This window comes from Dysidea avara, chromosome 7 (genome assembly GCF_963678975.1).
Source record: "Dysidea avara chromosome 7, odDysAvar1.4, whole genome shotgun sequence".
Classification (NCBI taxonomy): domain Eukaryota; kingdom Metazoa; phylum Porifera; class Demospongiae; order Dictyoceratida; family Dysideidae; genus Dysidea; species Dysidea avara.
In genome coordinates this window covers 34218974-34238713 of record NC_089278.1, presented here as the reverse complement: position 1 = coordinate 34238713, position 19740 = coordinate 34218974, and the positions used below count along the sequence as shown (strand labels likewise).

Sequence of the window (19740 nt, the reverse complement as noted above, 5' to 3'; positions counted from 1 at the left end):
ACTACAGCTTAGTTTCTTAGGAATATATAATTTCAATATATTTTCATAATAAATAACAGAATGTTATCTACCATGTCACATAATGCTAAAGCAAAACTGTTGACATGAAATAATACAGAAGCATTTTTGGTTTAGCAATGTTCGCAAAAAGATATGACAGTATAATTGATTACATTAATCTCAATCTTTGATAGACTGTATTGACCAGCCTATAATACAGTGAATGTGTTTGAACTGTATATAGCGTGAATAATTCTGTACTGTGAATAAATAATGTACCTACTAAGGTGGACTTTTAATTAAACGATGCAGATACTACACGACTGTTAATTTGGATATCAAAAATTCCATTCCTTCTAAAATCGAATTATTATACATTCCATGTCCAGGTTAATAGTTATACCATGGCCATGAGGAATTTACCTGATATATATATATATATATATATATATATATATATATATACCAAGCCTGAGGACTGCAGGCTCGAGGGTGCGGGCATATATATCAGGAGAATCCTGAGTAGCCCTACCTGGTATGAATAATGTATACCACTTGGGCATGCTTATCTAGTAAAAGTCAAACCTACATTCGCTCCATTGGTTTTATATATAGGTATCTAAACATTGATCTTGGGTATATAGTGTGGGCTATGGTAGTTGCAAAACATTATTCCTATGCTATACAGTCTGCACACAGTGCCTTTCTAAAGAAGCAACTGTGGGTTTTTCTGGTTTTAGCGGTACAGTTTCTAGCCATACTTATAAGGGTAAGCTATTCACTAAGGTAAGTAGTTATGAGTTTATTAAGTTTGTGACCTTGAGAATGTCTGAGTCATCTTGTTAAGCAGTTTAAATGTGTAGAAAATGAACCTCACTTCCCAAAAATAGTTATTCAGTGGTGCCTAGTTGCTGAACTATACAATACTAAGTCATACAATATTTTTCCTTTGAGAAAACACTAAGCATAGCTAAACAAATAAATTAGAATCTATATGGTAAACTTTAAGCAGCTTAATAGAATCTAGGGTACTAATTTGCATTGCCTCAGCATTGAAAGCAGGATTATATTCATATAATATTTCCCCAACCACGAGGAAGAAAACATTCGCTGATGATCTATTTCCTATTTCACAAGAAAATGTTCGCAATTTATTGCATAAAGTAATAGGGCGTGCACCTACAACAGATTAATCATGGATAGGGAATACTCATCTATATGGCTCAACTCTGACATATTGCATATGCGTACTAGTAGCCTTGCATGATCACTGCTTTGCTGGAGAAGTAGACATCCACAATAATGAGCACAGACAATAGGCACACCTATCCTTGGAGGCTGCACTAAAATCGAGGCTAAGACACACCATTCTGGCTGAGTGTTGCCCCATTTCTCTTGCATGAGTAGCACTGATTTTTCAATTGAAGTTTGCATCTCTCAGTGTTCAAATCACATGGTCTTGCACCTCACTGGCTATACCGTCACTCATATATAGCAGTTTAATGAGTAGCTACCCGCTTATGCACTAGTTATATGAATGCTGCATCAACTGATCCATGTAAAACAATTTTAATTGTAGGAAAAATTTAGCAGGACAACATTTGCTAATGCATCTAATATCGTGAAATCACAAATGTTTTCTTCCGCAAATCATTCCCGTTATATGGTATATGTAGCTCTAAAATATAAATCCATTATTTTCAATTACAGGAAATTGCAGGAGTCTGACCAACAGCAGTATAACCAGTATCAAGAGTCATTTTTTAATTATGATCACTTTGACTAGGTTTGAACACAAGATAACACATTAAATATTTGTACACTATAGTCAACCATTGCTTAATGCATCTAAGTGGATAAATGCTGTGTGAGATATGTACGTGTTGTAACAGTTTATACATGCAATACAAAAATTATAATCATTTTAGCAATGTGTAAGTATTGTATAGGTGTAACTTGTGTATGTGCTTGAAATAATGTTCAACAGCCAGACAATATCCAGTCAACACTGACTGTTTAACTTTACTATTGTCAGGACATTTTTGTCTGTATAATTCATTAATGCTATTAAGAACAACCTTACAATGGCAGTAATATTCAGTTTGTTGAAGGTTTTTGACCACAATCAAGCCAACTTTGAGAGTGGACGGGCATTGAATCTTTGAATTAGTCCTACATCAATCATCTTTAGGCCACAAATATAATTTGTTATCAAAATCACAAGGAATAAATTAATTATGAATTTTAAGTTTGATTAGGGGTCATAGAAAAAGTAGGGAAACAAAGGAGGTTACCTACATTTGTAGATATTGTACTAGTGGTCATTTAATTCCTAATTCAGTCATGGGTATAGACTGAATTAGGGATTAAATATATCTACAGGTGTAGGCGACCTCCCTTGTTTCCCAACTTTTTTCAATAATCCCTAATCGAGCTTAAATTCGTATTTTTCATTACTGATGTACTTGTTTGTTTACTTTTTTGTAACATTATTATGACTGGTGAACCCACACTTACCACATCAAAAGAAAGGATGGTGCAGAGGTAGTTAATTTTTATGTTGATTAATTACTATTACTTAATTTTAAACATCATTGCAGCCATTTCTTAGCCACTAAATAACTCTGAGATCACATCTTTTTCATACTAGTTGGAAGACCATACCCCTTTTCACAGCTTGGCTTTTCAAAATTGGATATCATTTCTTTTTATATTTGTATAGCTATGATATTATTATACTCTAATAGGGCACGCATTTTTTCAGAGCACTTCTAGTAAAACACACATAGTATGTTCAAGAATTTCCATGGATATACCATATAGCCTAAATATTATTTCAAAGGGGAAATTTTTGCTGATTTCATGGTTTTGGGAGTTATCAACGAAAATTTTAGCCTCGAAACACTAAGACCTCCATATATAGTCTAATACATTTTGGGAATGTTTGCATATCCGCAAAAATTTTATTTTTAGCAACATTGCTCAACCTCGAAATATTTAGGCTATACGGTATAGACGTATGAAATTATATTCTGGTAGAACTGAGGTGGAAATTAAATGAGACTGACAGCAGTAGCAGCCGGAGTGATAAAGGGTTTACAGAGGTGTATAAGTGTGAAGGTCCTTGGTTCGAACCCTCAACTGTAATTTTTCAGTGACTCTGTTCTTGGTGATTTTCATGCAAGTTTTTCTAATTTTTGTGACTCTCGGTTTGATAAAAATGACTGCACTTTTAAAAGAATTGATTAGCTAGTCTGTTTATGCCATCCCCTAGATACTCGATCCACCAAGGCTCGGGTTCACTAACACGGTGCGAGACCTCTAAGAAACATACCACAACTTCAAACAGTTGTTGATTTGAATAGTGAACCTGGGGCCTCTACTTGGATTTAGGCTTTACCATTGCAGGACCAGGGTTTTTATCTGACTAAGTAGTTTTGAGATGCACTCCACCTGCGCTACAGATGGACATTGGTGAATACTCCTAGCCACTGTGTGTGTGGATCAACCTTTACTAATGATTTATGCAGTGATATGCCTACGTGATAATTTGACTTATGTTGACCTGCATCACATTACAGCTGAGTTGCTTTAAACTGTTTGTAATGATGTTGCCATTCAGCCACCTCTTCAACCTCTCAGTGGAGAAGTACTTACTCCTAGATCAACAAACCAACAAGACATTGCCAGAACTGACATTCATGCTCGTTGATTTTGGGAGCAGCAGCAAAGTGCCTCTTTTGATGCTAGGGTTTTTCACCCAAATGTACAGAGCTACCACAATACCATCTGTATATAGATGTCATGAGGTGCAGAAGAAGAAGGAGTATGGTGATTGCGTTCATAAGGTGGAGTTAGGAAGACAGATGTGATCACTGTACCAATCAACAAAGTTGTTTACAACAAATTTTAGTAGAGTAAGTTTCATTATTTGTTATGGTGGTAATCCTTTCAAACATGGTAATTAGCTATCTAATATTTTCTGAGCAGCACCCATATAAGTATTGTGTATCTTATAATCCTTTAAAATATTATCTTAATATTTTCTGAGCAGAACCATTGAGTATCTTATAATCCTTTAAAATATATTTTCTGAGCAGCACCCATGTAAGTGGTATGTATTTATTATGGTAGTAAATCCTTTCAAATGTGGTGTTTAGCAACACCCATATATCCTCAAATTGTGATTCAGCTAGCCATATAGCCTAGTAGAACAAACTTTTTCAGACAAGATTGACACTATAAGTTACAGTACTGCCAATATGGTTACAGCAGACTGTAAATTGATCAAATCCACATAAACTGCTATCACTACTAAATTGATAGTATGACATTATTAGTCTCTCACCAGCCAGCCAGCCTGTATATTTTTGTTTGTTATTTGGTCAGGAAGTCTGGTAACATGTCTCACACAGCAGCTATAACCTCTGTTAATTAAATGACCTGCTAATGAATTGTGAATATCATTATTGTCTCAGTTAAGTGTGTAGTCATGTGATTGCTTCTCCATAGCACTTATGTAGTAGAGTTTGTAAGGTTTGAGGTTAGCAGTCTGTCAAAAAGCTTGGACTACTGTGCGGACTAGCTATTGGCTATATTATGTTACCAGACCATGTTTTTCTAACAAAAAATTACACGCTGGGTGGCGAGACCATGACAGCATACACATACTGTCTCAAAATGCAGTGTGTAATTACCACAAATATATTTTACAAGTGTTCACTGCTGCCATAATCAGTCTAATCCATAACAGATGTGTAAAACCAATTGTGGTTAATCCACTGGTTAAACAAGAGTAATTCTATTAAGTAATGGTATTATAAAACTGTTGACCAAAAATGATGTCACAACTGTTATGTTGTGACTAAAAGGTACCAAAGTAAGTAAGTAAGTTTTTTTTTATTTTGGCTTTACAGCACAGGTACTGAAGGCTTGTAGGACACCTGGTCCTACAGCCTGTTTACAGTTGTTACAGAAACTGTGTTTGAAAAGGTGGAGAAAGGAGAAAAAACCCATGACTGGACCTGGGCAGCCTCGAATATAGTATTCGCTTCACATCAACAACTACACAGTGAAAACGTTATTATGTACTGTTGTGATACACTGTGGTTGGTGTTTGTTGTAAAGGTACATTGCTGGTATTACCCTGAATCCTTATAACATCAGACTGTAAGACTCCAATAGGATTCATATTAATTGTACACTCTCATCTGCTTCAATCATTTGATGACATTTGTGTGTATTTCCATTGCCAAAAATAATGTCATGTATAAAGGTGAGTATGATACTGTATGCATGTGCCATGACTGGATATTATGTACATGTATGTATATAAATACAGATGTTGTCAAAGAGATCCCTTGTCATCTTTGCATTGCTGATGCCATTACTTCAATTGGGCAATACATGCAACAGACAGATCACAATTAACACTGATGGAAATGATACTGAAGATTGTTTGGAAGGAGATTATCCTTGTTCTTCACTTGGTTATGTACTAAACCATTTACAGAATAATGATTGTGTTAACATAACATCCAACTCAGTCCCATTAACTACAATAGTAGAGTTACACAATCTTAATGCTTTTACAATAAGAGGACAGGGTAACACCATTGTAATGTGTAACAATACTGGTGGAGTATCCTGTAATAACTGTAGTAACGTTGTTATTGAAAGGGATCACATGGGATAAGTGTGGTACCCCAAAGAGACCTAACAAAAGCTATTCATATGTTCCAGGAGGTATCCATTTCAGTGACATATTAAATGTTGATGTAGTTAATTGCACTTTTCAGTTCTCTAAAGTACATGCACTATCATTGTTCAACATATCAGGTTTCATAAGAATTAACGGTGTAAAATTTCTTTCAAATGCCAATTTTGATACTATCATATGTGCGTATGCCCAAACTGGCTATAAACATTGCAGCACACATGACTTTATTTCAACTGGTGGATTATATATAAATGGGGCTGCAAATACAACCAGCATTGATATCTTTAACTGTACATTCAGTAACAATGGACATTTTGGAGAGGTAAAAGAACAGTTATTTGTGGCATTACCATATGATGCAGAAAACAGTGAAGTGGCTAATGGTGCTGGATTAAAAGTGTTGGTGAATGAAATAAACTCATTTGTAGAAATTATTCTGAGCTACTGTAGTTTTCATTCTAATCGTGGTCGTGGTGGTGGAGCTGTTAACATCCATACTTTCAATTCACCAAACATTACTTTAAATCAATTGGCCTTTGATAACAATACTGTCATCCTGCCTTATATAAGTGGTGCTGCTTTAGTTATATGGCTTGAAAGGAAAACTTTATTGCTACCAACATCTATATTAATATCATCATGCATATTTCAAAACAACAGCAATGGCAGGTCAGTTTTTAGTTTGTGGACAGTTGGGATGTTACTGAATATTCTCATTGAGAGATGCTCATTTTCAAATAACAAAGGTTATAGTGTTGGATTAATTGAATTCAATAAGCAGTCAAATAGTAGTCAGACAGCAATCACATATTCTAATTTTACTAGAAATGAAGGGAATGCCTTGTTGCACATACACATGGATGCTGATCACAATAACCTCGTGATAACAAGCATAAAAGCTTACAACAATACCGGTCACTCTAATTCAAACTGCAGAGGTGGGTTTTTAGTACTGGATGTTAATGTAAACAACTGCACAATAACCATTGTTGATTTGTACATGGGCTATAATGCCTACACTAGCAGTGGAGGCGGTATTTACATTAGTGGCTTATTTAAAGGAGGTTTTTATTGCCATATTCAAAATTCCACATTTGAGAAAAATCATGGTCAAGATTCTGGGACAATTATATACAGTTCTTTGACTAATGGAATGGTGTTCTTTTCCCTATGCGAGTGCATATTTATGAACAATGATGGAGGTGACAGCATTATACACCTTGAAAAATTATTGAGTCTGAATAGCAGTGAAGAAATTTCAGCTCTGTTGTTGTTGGGTTTTAATTCCATATTCACAGAAAATGCTGGTACGGTGTTGCACCTTTCAAATATTGCATTACTTGGCAATGGCAGTGCTTTGTTTTATAAAAATAATGCCAATAATGGAGCGGTTCTTTACTTAGATAATTCTTACCTTTTGATGAATTTATCTAATTTTAGATTTACCTTTAAAAATAACTTAGCGTATAAGAGAGGTGGTGCCATCTATGTTAGTTTAGCTCAACATCAGTGTCATTGGTTGGTTAACTTTCATACAAACTGTCCTAATAACATTACAAATTTCATCACTGAATATCTTTCCAGCGAACTGGCTGAAGTGATTCAGACACATCCTAACTATCATGTCGACTTTGAGTACAACATAGCACTAGTAATCGGGAATACAATATTTATTAATGTTAATCCTCAGTTGTCAGCCAGGTTTAAGTTTTATACTGACTACAAATCTCTGTTTGATTTACCAGAAAATTTTATCGTTCAGTCTTATTCTGATGAGACACAAGCTGTAACTACTCAACCACAGCGATTGTGGTTCAAGAGTCCAGCAAATTGTAGTAATGATTCCAATGTCTGTGACATTCCTAACATCATGCTTGGTAAAGAGATTGATGTTCCTGCATCTGTTTTGGGATATAACAGTGAGTCATCTGAAGCAGCTAAAGTTTTAATATCATGCTTAAAAGACTGTGATGGATATAACATAAAAGGTGATAAACTTGTATCGATAGGTGATAAATTTAGTGGAATCAGCATTACTGGAGCCAACGTCTTACAAAAATATAATGATACTGTTATAACAATGCAGTTAACAGGAGTTGATACATTTTTAAATACCTCTGTGAATATACACTTAATACCATGTTATCCTGGATACGAATACAATGAAACAACTAAGTTGTGTGACTGTTTTAAAAAGAATGACGTTGTATCTTGTGCAGATAATACCACAATCAAAAGAAACTTTTGGTTTGGTACAATGGGAGATGTGACTACTACATCACGTTGTCCTAATGGCTTTTGTAACTTCATTCAAACTGAAATTAGCAGTGGGAGGATCATACTTCCTTTAGAACAGGATGACCAGTGTGACTCACACAGAACAGGACCAGCTTGTGGTAGTTGTGATGATGGCTATACTATACCTTTTGATTCTGTTGAATGTATCAATGTTGACCAGTGTGCTACCTGGAAAACAGTCTTAGTGGTAGTATGTACAATACTATACTGGATAGTGGTAGTGATACTATGCTTTACGTTGATGTATTTTAAAGTCAGCATTGGATACCTGTATGGAATCATCTACTATTATAGTGTAGCAAGAACTCTGCTCGGTGTAATAGTGGATCTCGATGATAATCTAGATACTTTTGCTACAGTGCTATTGAGTATTACAAGGGTGACACCAGAATTTCTAAGCACACTTTGTTTTGTAAAGGGGATAAGTGGAATAGACATCCAGGCTATTTATTATGTCCATCCAGTTGCATTTTTGTTGATTATATTATTATGTGTTAAAATTGCAAGACAATCCACAAGATTTACTATGTTAATTAGTTCAGGAGTTATACATGTGATTTGCCTTTTACTCACACTGGTTTACACTTCTATTGATGCTAGCTGATGCCTCACTGCAATTGTTTCGATACATTCATTTTACAGGTATCAAAGAAGCTTACTGTTATTGGTCTCCTGATATTCAATATCTTACTGACCGGCATATTGCATATTTTATTTTTGCCTTATTATTTGAACTTCTCTTAGGAATCGGATTACCAATTTTACTTTTACTGCAACCATTTGTAAATCACAGAATTAATTTTACAAGAATAAAGCCATTATTAGATCAATTTCAAGGATGCTATAAGGACGAATGTCGCTGGTTTGCTGCTATATATTTCTTGTGTAGACAAGTAATTCTTATCATAGTGGTAATCAACTTCACCGATTATTATGTTGAACTTTATCTGCTAATTTCTGTCAGCTTGATCATGGCATTGCTACACTACACATTTCAGCCATATAACAATGACTCCCTCAACAAATATGATGGATTAGTTCTTCAGTTACAAGTACTTGTGGTATCAATACAAATGGTTTCATTCTCAGGTGGCTTTAGCAATAAAGCAATAATTGGTGTGGCATACGGGCTACTCATTATACCCATTATATCATACATCACTTTAATCATGTTCTTAAAGTGGCACATCGTCATCAGATTTGTTAGAGCAATCTTCTTTTGTTTTCAACCTAATGACGAAGAAATCTGTGAAAGCACAAGTTTACTTAGTGAGGTTGCTGCAAAGTAAGTCACTAATACAATAATTATGTACCTGCTTGTCTATGTATGCATTACATATCCATTAGTATAATTATACAATACAATAGTACTGTATGTAGTAGGGACCACAAAGGGACCACAAAGGTTTGGGAGTGGGCAATGAAAAAACATGACCTAAAAACCAGCCTCACTTTTCCCTGACAACGATGAGGCAGTATTGGTTAGGTAAAACTAAGCCCAAGCAAGCCTTCAGCTCGACCTGAAATGGTTTCAACAAAAAGTTGGTATGCATTTTTTAAAAAGTATTAAATGGAATTTTTTATAGTGTCTGACTGTGTAACTGACTGATGCTTCCAGACAAGTGTAACTCAATAATGGCTAAGGTTACGGGCTTGATTTTTTCACTGTTCAACATCGCTTCAGTCTGACACATGCCTTTTGGCATATTGCAGTATGTACAATGCATTCTTCATGGATTTACCAGTGTCCTCCTTTGTGTTCTAATCATGTTTGCTGACAGCAAAAGGTGTTGATTTGTTGATACTGTGTGATGGCTTTCCAGTAGCTTGTGATGGCTTTCCAGTAGCTTGTGATGGCTTTCCAGTAGCGTGTGATGGCTTCCCGGTAGTGTGTGATGGCCTCCCTTTGAAACGGAAATCATCCGTATTTTTCACACTGGCAGAGGTACTTTTCGAACTGTTCTTGATCGTAATGCTGTATAATGGAGTTTAACTAGTTAAACTAGGTTAATGTTGCAGTCGAGCATGCATGAGTGTATTATGATAGTGACTAACCCAAAGCTCCACCATGACTGGAGGGAAGATTGGGAAGGAATACACATGAGAAGGGTTGGCAATAATTGGAGAATAACATTGCGCATACGTTACAAGAAAAAGGCATGTGGAGAGGTGTTAGAACACATGGGGCTATATGGCATAGTGAATCTTGTCATTTCGTCCTTTACGGCAAAAATGGAACAGTCTTGGAACTATACCGGAAGTTCAATGTGGCCAACTCAATGAGACATTCATCGTTTCGTCGATATACCGCCAGAAGGACACACAGGAGGGGCGTCACAGAAGAGTCATGGACTAGACCAGACGTTACAACCAGTACATTTGTCGATATTCCGCCTAAAAGATGCCGAGAAGAGACGCAGTAAGGCGTTATAACGGAAAAGTCAGGGAACTTAACAGAAGCTACTGCTAATACAGGAACCAACAGAGGCTATTAAACGGCTCCCCTAACGTGGAATAACTTCCCCACAATTGTCCAGGAGATTACGAGATTGCTCCGTACTTAACAACTAAACCTATGTATCAATGATGCCTAGCAAGTTCTAATTAGCTACAATATATTTTGTCTTAATTGTTCATAGGCGACTCCCCTTCCATAGATGCCGTTGGGACCTTACTATTAGGGACACTCCTTGGTCTCAGGGTCCGCAGTGCCCCGGCGTGGACCACCGGGTGAATGTGTGCGCCTCTGTACTGCCTTACCACATGCCTCCTTAGCATACAAACCACAATACAGTAATTTGGCAAAGGGTAATTTGCAACAAGCAATCAGTGTTGACTGGTAACAAAGAGCGTTCACCTGGGCAGATTAAGGTACTGCCCCCACACCCTCCCCTAAAAGAATAGACCATTGATACATACTAATATGGGTGTGTGTGTGTGTGTAGGTAAGTATATATATATATATATACATAGTGTATGTTAGATGTTAGTATTTTCATTTTTATTTACAACTAATAAGTGTGTCTAAGGTAATAGTACAGACAATATGCGACCACCTCTTCTCCTCTATAGATGCCGTTGGGACCTTAATATAATGAACACTCCTTGGTCTCAGGGTCCGCAGTGCCCCAGCGCGGACCGCTGGGTGAATGTGTGTGCCTCTATAGTGCCTCCTTATATTAGCATACAAACTGCAATATTTGGCAGAGGGTAACGTGCAACAGTGATAATTGAGTTTAAGTGGCAATCAGTGTTGACTGGTGACAGAGTTTTTATTTGTGCAGAAAAGGTCTCAGGGTCTGCAGTGCCCCAGCATGGACAGCTGGGTGAATGTGTGCACCTCTGTAATGCCTCCTTATTAGCATACAAACTGCAGAGGGTATTTTTCAACAGTGATAATTGAGTTTAAGTGGCAATCAGTGTTGACTGGTGACAGAGTTTTAATTTGTGCAAAAAGGTATTGCCCCCACACCCCCTCCTCTAAAGGGACAGAACACCATTTATATGTGTGTGTGTATATATATGGGTATAATGTACATGTATATATATATATATATATATATATATATATATATATATATATATGTACGTAGGGGGTATATGTTTGTCTGTGTATCTGTATATATATATATATATATATATATATATATTATGTGTGTATGTATATGTATAAGCAGCGTGTATGTATACGCATGCATGTATGTAGATATAATTGCACATGTTGCACATGTTAGTAGTTTCATATGCAGTGGAGATAGTCATTCTTGTACATGTAGATATACATAGTAACATAAATGTATTTGTGTGTTACTAAGGTGACAATACATACAATATGTTTCGCGATTTGTTACACTTAGGTTGCCCAATCACATGCTGATATTTGGCTAGGAAAAGCTTATGTGAGGTACCTAATTACCAATTCTATAACCTGTTGGCCATTTCAAGGACCTTATAGATATTGTTCATACCAAAGATACAACGGAGACTATGACCAGTGCCAGCCAAACTAGTTAAGAGAATATAAGAGGGAAAATTGGCAAAGACAAAACCGAGCATGTTGCACCTGGGATGAGGCCAGCAAGCTTATAGCCATTCCAAACAACAGCCAGTGAATTTGATCACTCAAATGACCCCAATGTTTTACCATCTATCCTGCAACTTGTAAACAAGCTCAACCAAAAAATAAATAAATCCAGCCTTCTGGGTATGAACTATCTGGTCTTGGAAACACACTATGGATAAATTGTTTATGATTGTCGCTTCCACTAGATTGCTGCTTTTTTCCCACACACCACCTCGACCCATTAAAGGCATAGTTTAACTTGGCTATGGTACTTTGCTGACATTTTTGAATTTAAAATATATATCACCTCATATAAAATATTTTTAGGTATATACTTGCCATGCCCTCAATTTTCAATATTCTATCGAACTTCTTGCCTTGGCTGTCTAGAGCAGCTCTAATGGGCAACACAACTTGTATACAATTATTCTAATCTGCAACTATTAAGGCATTCCAGGGGCATCGAATTGTATTTATATATTATGGCTAGGATGTAGGACAGATTATGTGGGAAAGCAAGCCATGGAGGTTGTTGGTTGTGCCAAATTATTCATGTTCTGCATGTATGCACAGCAGCCAACATTAAATATGCTTTTGAATGATAAAGTTTCACTCTGATTTGTGCTCACTACATGGGGTCAAATATAACATCATAGTAATTTTAAAAAGAAAAATTCAATTGTTTGAGCTTTGTGGAAGAAGTCAGGTACGATTTCAGTTTGACCATTCCAGAGTTGTCACTGCTGTGAGTAGACACTATAAAGCTGCCACGTACTTGTAATGTAGCCTGTGGTTCTTTGTTTTTACTAATTTCGAGATTTATGTAGCCTGTAGACACTTAGCAGTGGTACAATAATAGCACAGCTGACCACATCTCCCATGGCAACCTGCATTCGTTCTTTTGTTTATGTCCACCAGCCACCTAGCGGCCAGCTCCACTACCTCATCCGTGACTGCAGATTCCAAGGGATAAATGGGACGGACACACACACACACACATTCCAGGCAGATGTGCAGTACTCTACATGAATGGTTTAGTGTCTCCTTCTCGATAGATGCTATAATGCTGAGCAGCACTGATGTTTACTATTCCTCACACAGACTATATAACCCAACACCAGTCTCCATTTTTAATCACAATGGCACAATGCTTCAAGTCCACTTATTCTCCAATAGCAACCTATAGCTTCATTCATCCTGCTGTCAGCATAATGCATAGTACAAGCCTCCTTACATCACACTTTGAGCAGATTCTTTGAAGCATTTATAGAGCTAGCCAGTACGCACAGACAATGAATCCACCTTCCAGGTATACATATAGTTGATCCAATATCAGTTACGTATTAATTGTGTTCAACTACTCCCTGCTGAGGCGCGTAGCTACAGTGTAGGCAGGTGAGGCAGTTGCCTCACCTGGTGTTTGTATCTGAACTCACTGAACTGGGAGTTATGTTGGATCTTTAGATGCATTGAAAGCAAGCATTAACAGGGTTTGTATGCTGTTTAGTTCAACTTATAGTGTACATAGTAAGAGTCCATCCAGGTTCAGCTCTAAGTGGATAGCTACTGAGGTTTACTTTTCAGAAACTGGTCAAGCAAGATCGATATACTCTAGTGGAGCAGCCACCCTAATATAGAACACTCACTCTGATACAACATGGAGTCAAGAAAATTTTTAATGCAATACTTTGATAGAATTTAACAACTTAAATTGCTCTCACAACCAATCTCAGATGGTCTAGGTTTACCAGGGGAGCATAACCTGACCCCTGTTGATTCCCTGTTACCAGTGCTTATAATTATACTACTTAGGTCAAAGAGTGAGCAACATGCACAGGAGAACTCATGCTCGCCTCATTTCATCATTACAGTCACCATATGCATTTTAGCTGTATTTTTCACATCTTATTCTGTATATTAGAACTAAGTTGAATTGCAAGGTCATAACCGTTTATATTGGATATGTAGAACTAGATCGAACCATCCCTAGCAGGTCCACTCCAGAGCAGTTCAACATGGTTCAGTTTGATACAAGCGGTTCGACATGGTTCAGTTCGATACGGCAAACATTTACACCAACCTGGAAATCGTTTTAATTTGAGGACATTCTTTGCAGTGGGTGTGCAGGGAATATCCCAGAGGTTTTATGGTTCCTATGGCTTGGAGGGAAAGGCAGTTGTCTTTCTTTGGCATGCGGAAATTCTTGTGGCTTCAGAGAATGTTAGAATCCCCAAGCATTCCTACCTCCAAGCCTTTGTAGTAAAACATGCTGTATACATCATGTAAAATTGTTGAAAAGGGGGCCTATTTGAGAATTAATAGGAGAATCCATGGAACCCTACACACCTACCAAAACAACCACCATCTGTTGACAGTGGCAACCTGTTCACAACAGGGTAAGTCCTGCTGGCCGGGTTAAACTGACAAGACATTAAATGGAGTTTAACTAGTTAAACTAGGTTAATGTTGCAGTCGAGCATGCATAAGTGTATTATGATAGTGACTAACCCAAAGCTCCACCATGACTGGAGGGAAGATTGGGAAGGCACACACATGAGAAGGGTTGGCAATAACTGGAGAATAACATTGCGCATGCGTTACACGAAAAAGGTGTGTGGAGAGGTGTTAGAACACATGGGGCTATATTGTATAGTGAATCTTGTCCCACCCACACCACTCCCCTCTACCAACTATCTCATATTAGTATTTTAGAAGACGATAATCACAAAGGGATTGTTGGGTGGGGTTTAATGTAATGTATTGCCCAAAAAAAGAAAAAAAATTTAACGGGGGTGTGGGGAGGTGAAGCATGCACCACAGACAGTCCCAGCAGGGAGCTTAGTAAATCCCCCCATTTTTCCCTTGTCTTTTCCATCTTGAGGCTAGCTCAGGGTGTGACAGTGCAGGGTTTCTATTAGAAAAGTTGTGGCATGCGGAAATTCTTGTGGCTTCAGAGAATGTTAGAATCCCCAAGCATTCCTACCTCCAAGCCTTTGTAGTAAAACATGCTGTATACATCATGTAAAATTGTTGAAAAGGGGCCTATTTGAGGATTAATAGGAGAATCCATGGAACCCTGCACACCTACCAAAACAACCACCATCTGTTGACGGTGGCAACCTGTTCACAACAGGGTAAGTCCTGCTGACCGGGTTAAACTGACAAGACATTAACAGCTGATAATGAAGCATAATGGATACTTCACTTTTCAGATGATAATTGATGCATGGTGCCATTTCTTTCTTTTGATGCGGTTTGCATGGGTTCACCAGTCATAATAATTTTACTTTATAAAAAAGTTAACTAACAAGTACTCAAATAATTGGAATTTTCAACTAGAGTATGTAGGGAACATAGCACATCGATAAAAAGTACTGAAACAAGCTGGAGTAGTGCATTATATTACATCACAGTAAAACAATAAGAAGTGTTATGATCACTACTGTACAGTATAACACTTCTTATTGCTTTACTGTGATTTAATATCATGCTTACACACTACTCCAACTTGTTCAGTACTTTTTATTGATGTACATGCATGTGCTATGGTCTATACTTTAGTTGAAAATTCCAAAAAAATTATTTGTGTATACTTGTATAGATATATATATATATATACAAGTATTTTAAATCCTAAGGGAAACCATTAGGAATTTGATTGAAAACCATCATTATTAAAATGAGAGAATGTAATACATTATCACAAAGACTGGTTCAAAATGAAACATGGCAAGGGTGAAAGTACAAAAATATCATAGGTTAGAACAGATGGTTTCATGTATCTTATTACATGCTCCAGTGAGTTATTTTGTATAGTGTTAAGTACTTTCTATTAGTATTGACTACAGATGTACTGATCTATCGATCTAGTATCGGATCAGTGTCAGTGCCAATACCGACAATTCTTGAGCAAAATCGTTAGAACCAATTTTCTGAAGCTACTGATTTATGCAGATAACGATCTTTCTAATCACCATTTGTTCAAACATACTAGACTTCTTTTATCATTTCTCTCCATTTACGAAATAAGCTAATTAAAAGTATAGTGCCATTTCTCCATGAAACTATGAGAAGCTATATGAATACAAACGAGTTAGCTGTTTTAAATACTGAAACTTACCCTTGAACTTACCAGAGGTCCTTGGCAAAAAATTATGAATAGTGCTACACCATATCAAACAGACTAAACTATTAGAATCTCTGCTACAACTGCCTACAAACCATTCTAGGCAAGTCTTGGTAGGAGCATACATTAAAATATTTGTGGGTGCTGTCACTGCTGATTGTCTAGGTGGTGGGTAGGTATAAACAGTGGTCCAAGGACCCAGGACTAGGGGCCCCAGGGACCCACGAGGATCCAGCTTTTTTGGAATTTTATAAAATTCACTATATTCTATACTTGTACTAAGTACCTCTGCAAGTAGTCTTACACGGCCAATCCACTTTTTCCCCATCACGGTATCTCACATGATGTTTATACCAATTAGAAATTATTATGGCCTCTGAAAAAGTGTCTGAAGCTGGCTGCATTTATAGGCCGCTTGCCTGCTACACAATGAGCATACTAGTCTATTATGTTGCCTAGCTACTAAAGTGTAGAAACGTTGTGAAAATGCACCATAGGTCCAGTTAATTGTTTGCACAGTGTTTCTAAACTTTAGTAGCTAGACAACATAATAGACTAAGTATGTTCGTTGTGCAGCAGGCGAGTGGCCAATAAATGCTGTCAGCTTTAGACACATTTTCAGAGGTGCTTATAATTAATTTCTAATTGGTATAAGCATCATGTGAGGCACTGTGACATGGAAAAGTGGATTGGCCATGCAAGACTACTTGCACAGGCACCTAATACAACTATAGAATATTGTGAAGTGTATAAAATTCAAAAAAAAAGTTGGATCCTCATGGGTCCCCAGGTCCTTGGTCCCTAGGTCCACTGTTTATACACACATACCCCTGGGTGGTGTAATTGAGGTTATCGAAATACAACACCGCAGGAGTGCCACAGCAACAATTTCACTGTCAGAACTGATTTATTAAAAGTAAGAATAAATTCTGCACAATTTATAGGTACAGATAAAGATTGTTCTAGAAATTCCTGGATCTGATATACACCGTTATAACTACATTTATTAATTAATTACACAATAAATAATACAATTACATAATCGTTCATTACAACAGAGGTCACACCACCATTGGTATTGACTCCAGTAACAATGCTGTGATAATCATTCAGCTAACAATTGGCCAATTAGCTTAGTCTGAGTTTATAAATGCTATAATAACTACCTGTACAAGATCAGTCATCAGATAACTGATATCGGGTCAGTACAATAACGGTAGATTAGTAATAAATTTCCTAGATTGGATTGGTATTGGTAAAGCTCAGAAAAGTTGAATCGGTACATCTCCAGTATTGACTTATTTACAGTGGCTAGTAGTAGACTATATTGCTAACCTTAATATCATCCATCATACATGCATTTTAAAATAAAATAATCAGACCACATTTCAGAATTGGTGATAGTTGAAGCAGTGCATAGTATACCAACTGTATTGTATTAAAATGCTGATACTGTAAGTTTGACAATAATTATGTATTGCATTCTCTTTGAACATAGACCCAAACAAGCTATGCCGACAACATCTTCCTGCTGCGTGTATCAAGAGTCTCTGTTTGCACATGCAGATAAACACCAGTAGCAGATACAGTCTAGCAACTGATCATGATCGTATACAAGCTAGCTAGTGTACTGTTTATTGCAACTACACATTGAAATGCACACAATCACAGATAGAAAAAAATTTTTGCAATTTTCTACAAAATTTACAATGTCAACATGATAAATACTTCACGTCTCAATGTTGGGTGCAGTATACATACATGGTGTGCCATATATGAAGTGTTTAGTTATACTATACTACACAGGTGTTCTATGTGGTTAATGATTAATCTTTGCTACATGTACACAAGTAAGACATGTGTATTTCATTTAATATATTATGTACATATAGATGCATATTATGTGTACACTTGCAATAGGAAACATTCACATGTACAGCTATATCAATTTAGCTGCCAATAATCTATACATCTAGATAGTGGTTAGTGTCCATTATCTATGCAATAGTGCTTCATCATATTAATAAGCATAAGATGCTTTCATTCATGAACAGTCACAACTACGTGGCTGCTATAGAATTGTATAATAGGAGAGGTCAGTGGGAAAAGGGGGCATGTGCCATTTTAGATTTTTCATTTCTTAAAAATTGGAATGGATGGTTTTGTTTTAACCATGTGAATAATAAGTATTAGTAATTAAACAATTTAAAAGTTCATGGCAGTCTCAAAAATGCCCAAAATTCTGTTTAAAGCCCAACACATGGTCATCTAAACCTTCATCTAGCACTTGTCCCCTTTTGCTGCTGACCCCTTCATTATTATACCCAGTTAACAAAACTCCAATTGGTACACACAAATCTACAGGTTGACTGATTCCGCGTGCCTGTAAAAGTACTATATGTTATGGGAATGCAATTTTTTTTTAATACTCCAAAAAAAGAAGTGGATTTGCACCTATTGTTAGAGTTTAAAAAGTAAATTAGCTAAATCTCATCTTCTCTAGTGAGAGATGTAGTTGTCATGATGGCTATACTTTACCTTTTGATTCAGTTGAATATATCAATGTTGATGATTGTCATATCTTTCTAAGCTTGACTCAAGCTATAAATAGCTACTTGCTATTGTCTAGTCTGACATCTGCATAATCCAGAATCTTCATTGAGCATCAAATTAGAATGGTTTGGTTGTACCATAGTGTAGCTAGAGATGTCTACAATGCCCAAACTTATCTGTTTTTCTACAATCTCTACACTGTAGATAATCAATGCTGCTGCATGACAGCTAAAAGAACAATTGTATGACAGATGTATATAGCTACACTTCATGCATACACTCGTACTATAGCTCCATGCATGCATGCTTACTATCATTAAGTTTGCATAACAATGATAGATAGAACTTTCCGGGAAAGAAAAGTTAATTGAATTCAACAGATTCTTCATGAAGACTGCATGGCCAAGCACTGTAATCTAATAATTTGATTTTAACTGTGAGTTTTAGCAAGGATGGCTCCAGCAAATGTGGTGAAAGGTTTCCAATTTTTTGTATGCGTGTTTTGAACACAACAGCTAAATATTACAAGGGGATTTTTTCTCAACAGAGTGAACATTCAGCTAACCAGATGATTATTGGTAACAGCAAAGGTGTCAACAACAGACACGTATGGTTTGGCTCCATCACAAGTTCGGGAAAGGGCTGTAATGGACATTGTACTTATGTGGCTTCCCATAGGAAATGTTTGTGAAACTTTTGATTGGCCGTAAATGTTATGTCAAGCACTTGAACAGAAAGATTTTGAAATATTTTTAGTGGGTCAAGCAGTACTACAAATGAGCCAAATTTCAAGATCGTGTGTAATTGCATCCATGACTTATTAAATGTTTTTGAGGATTCAGCTTAACCTGAACGCATAGGATCAGGAGATGGCTCAGTAATGCGTTAAGTGTTGAGCTTTAATAATAAAATATAAAGTTACATAACATAGGTGCTATCCTGAGGGCATGCCTCGAAGGAAACTGACAGTTTTCGACTATT

At 36.7% G+C, this 19740-nt stretch overlaps 1 protein-coding gene across 1 annotated transcript; it reads left to right on the top strand.

Annotated features, from left to right (window-relative positions):
• Positions 1 to 5521: 5521 nt before the first annotated feature.
• Positions 5522 to 18313, top strand: LOC136261266 (uncharacterized). Its single transcript, XM_066055239.1, has 2 exons — positions 5522 to 9302; positions 17705 to 18313. Exon 1 carries the CDS (start codon positions 6417 to 6419, stop codon positions 8619 to 8621), a length of 2205 nt encoding a protein of 734 aa, XP_065911311.1. The 5' UTR covers positions 5522 to 6416; the 3' UTR covers positions 8622 to 9302; positions 17705 to 18313.
• Positions 18314 to 19740: the final 1427 nt, after the last annotated feature.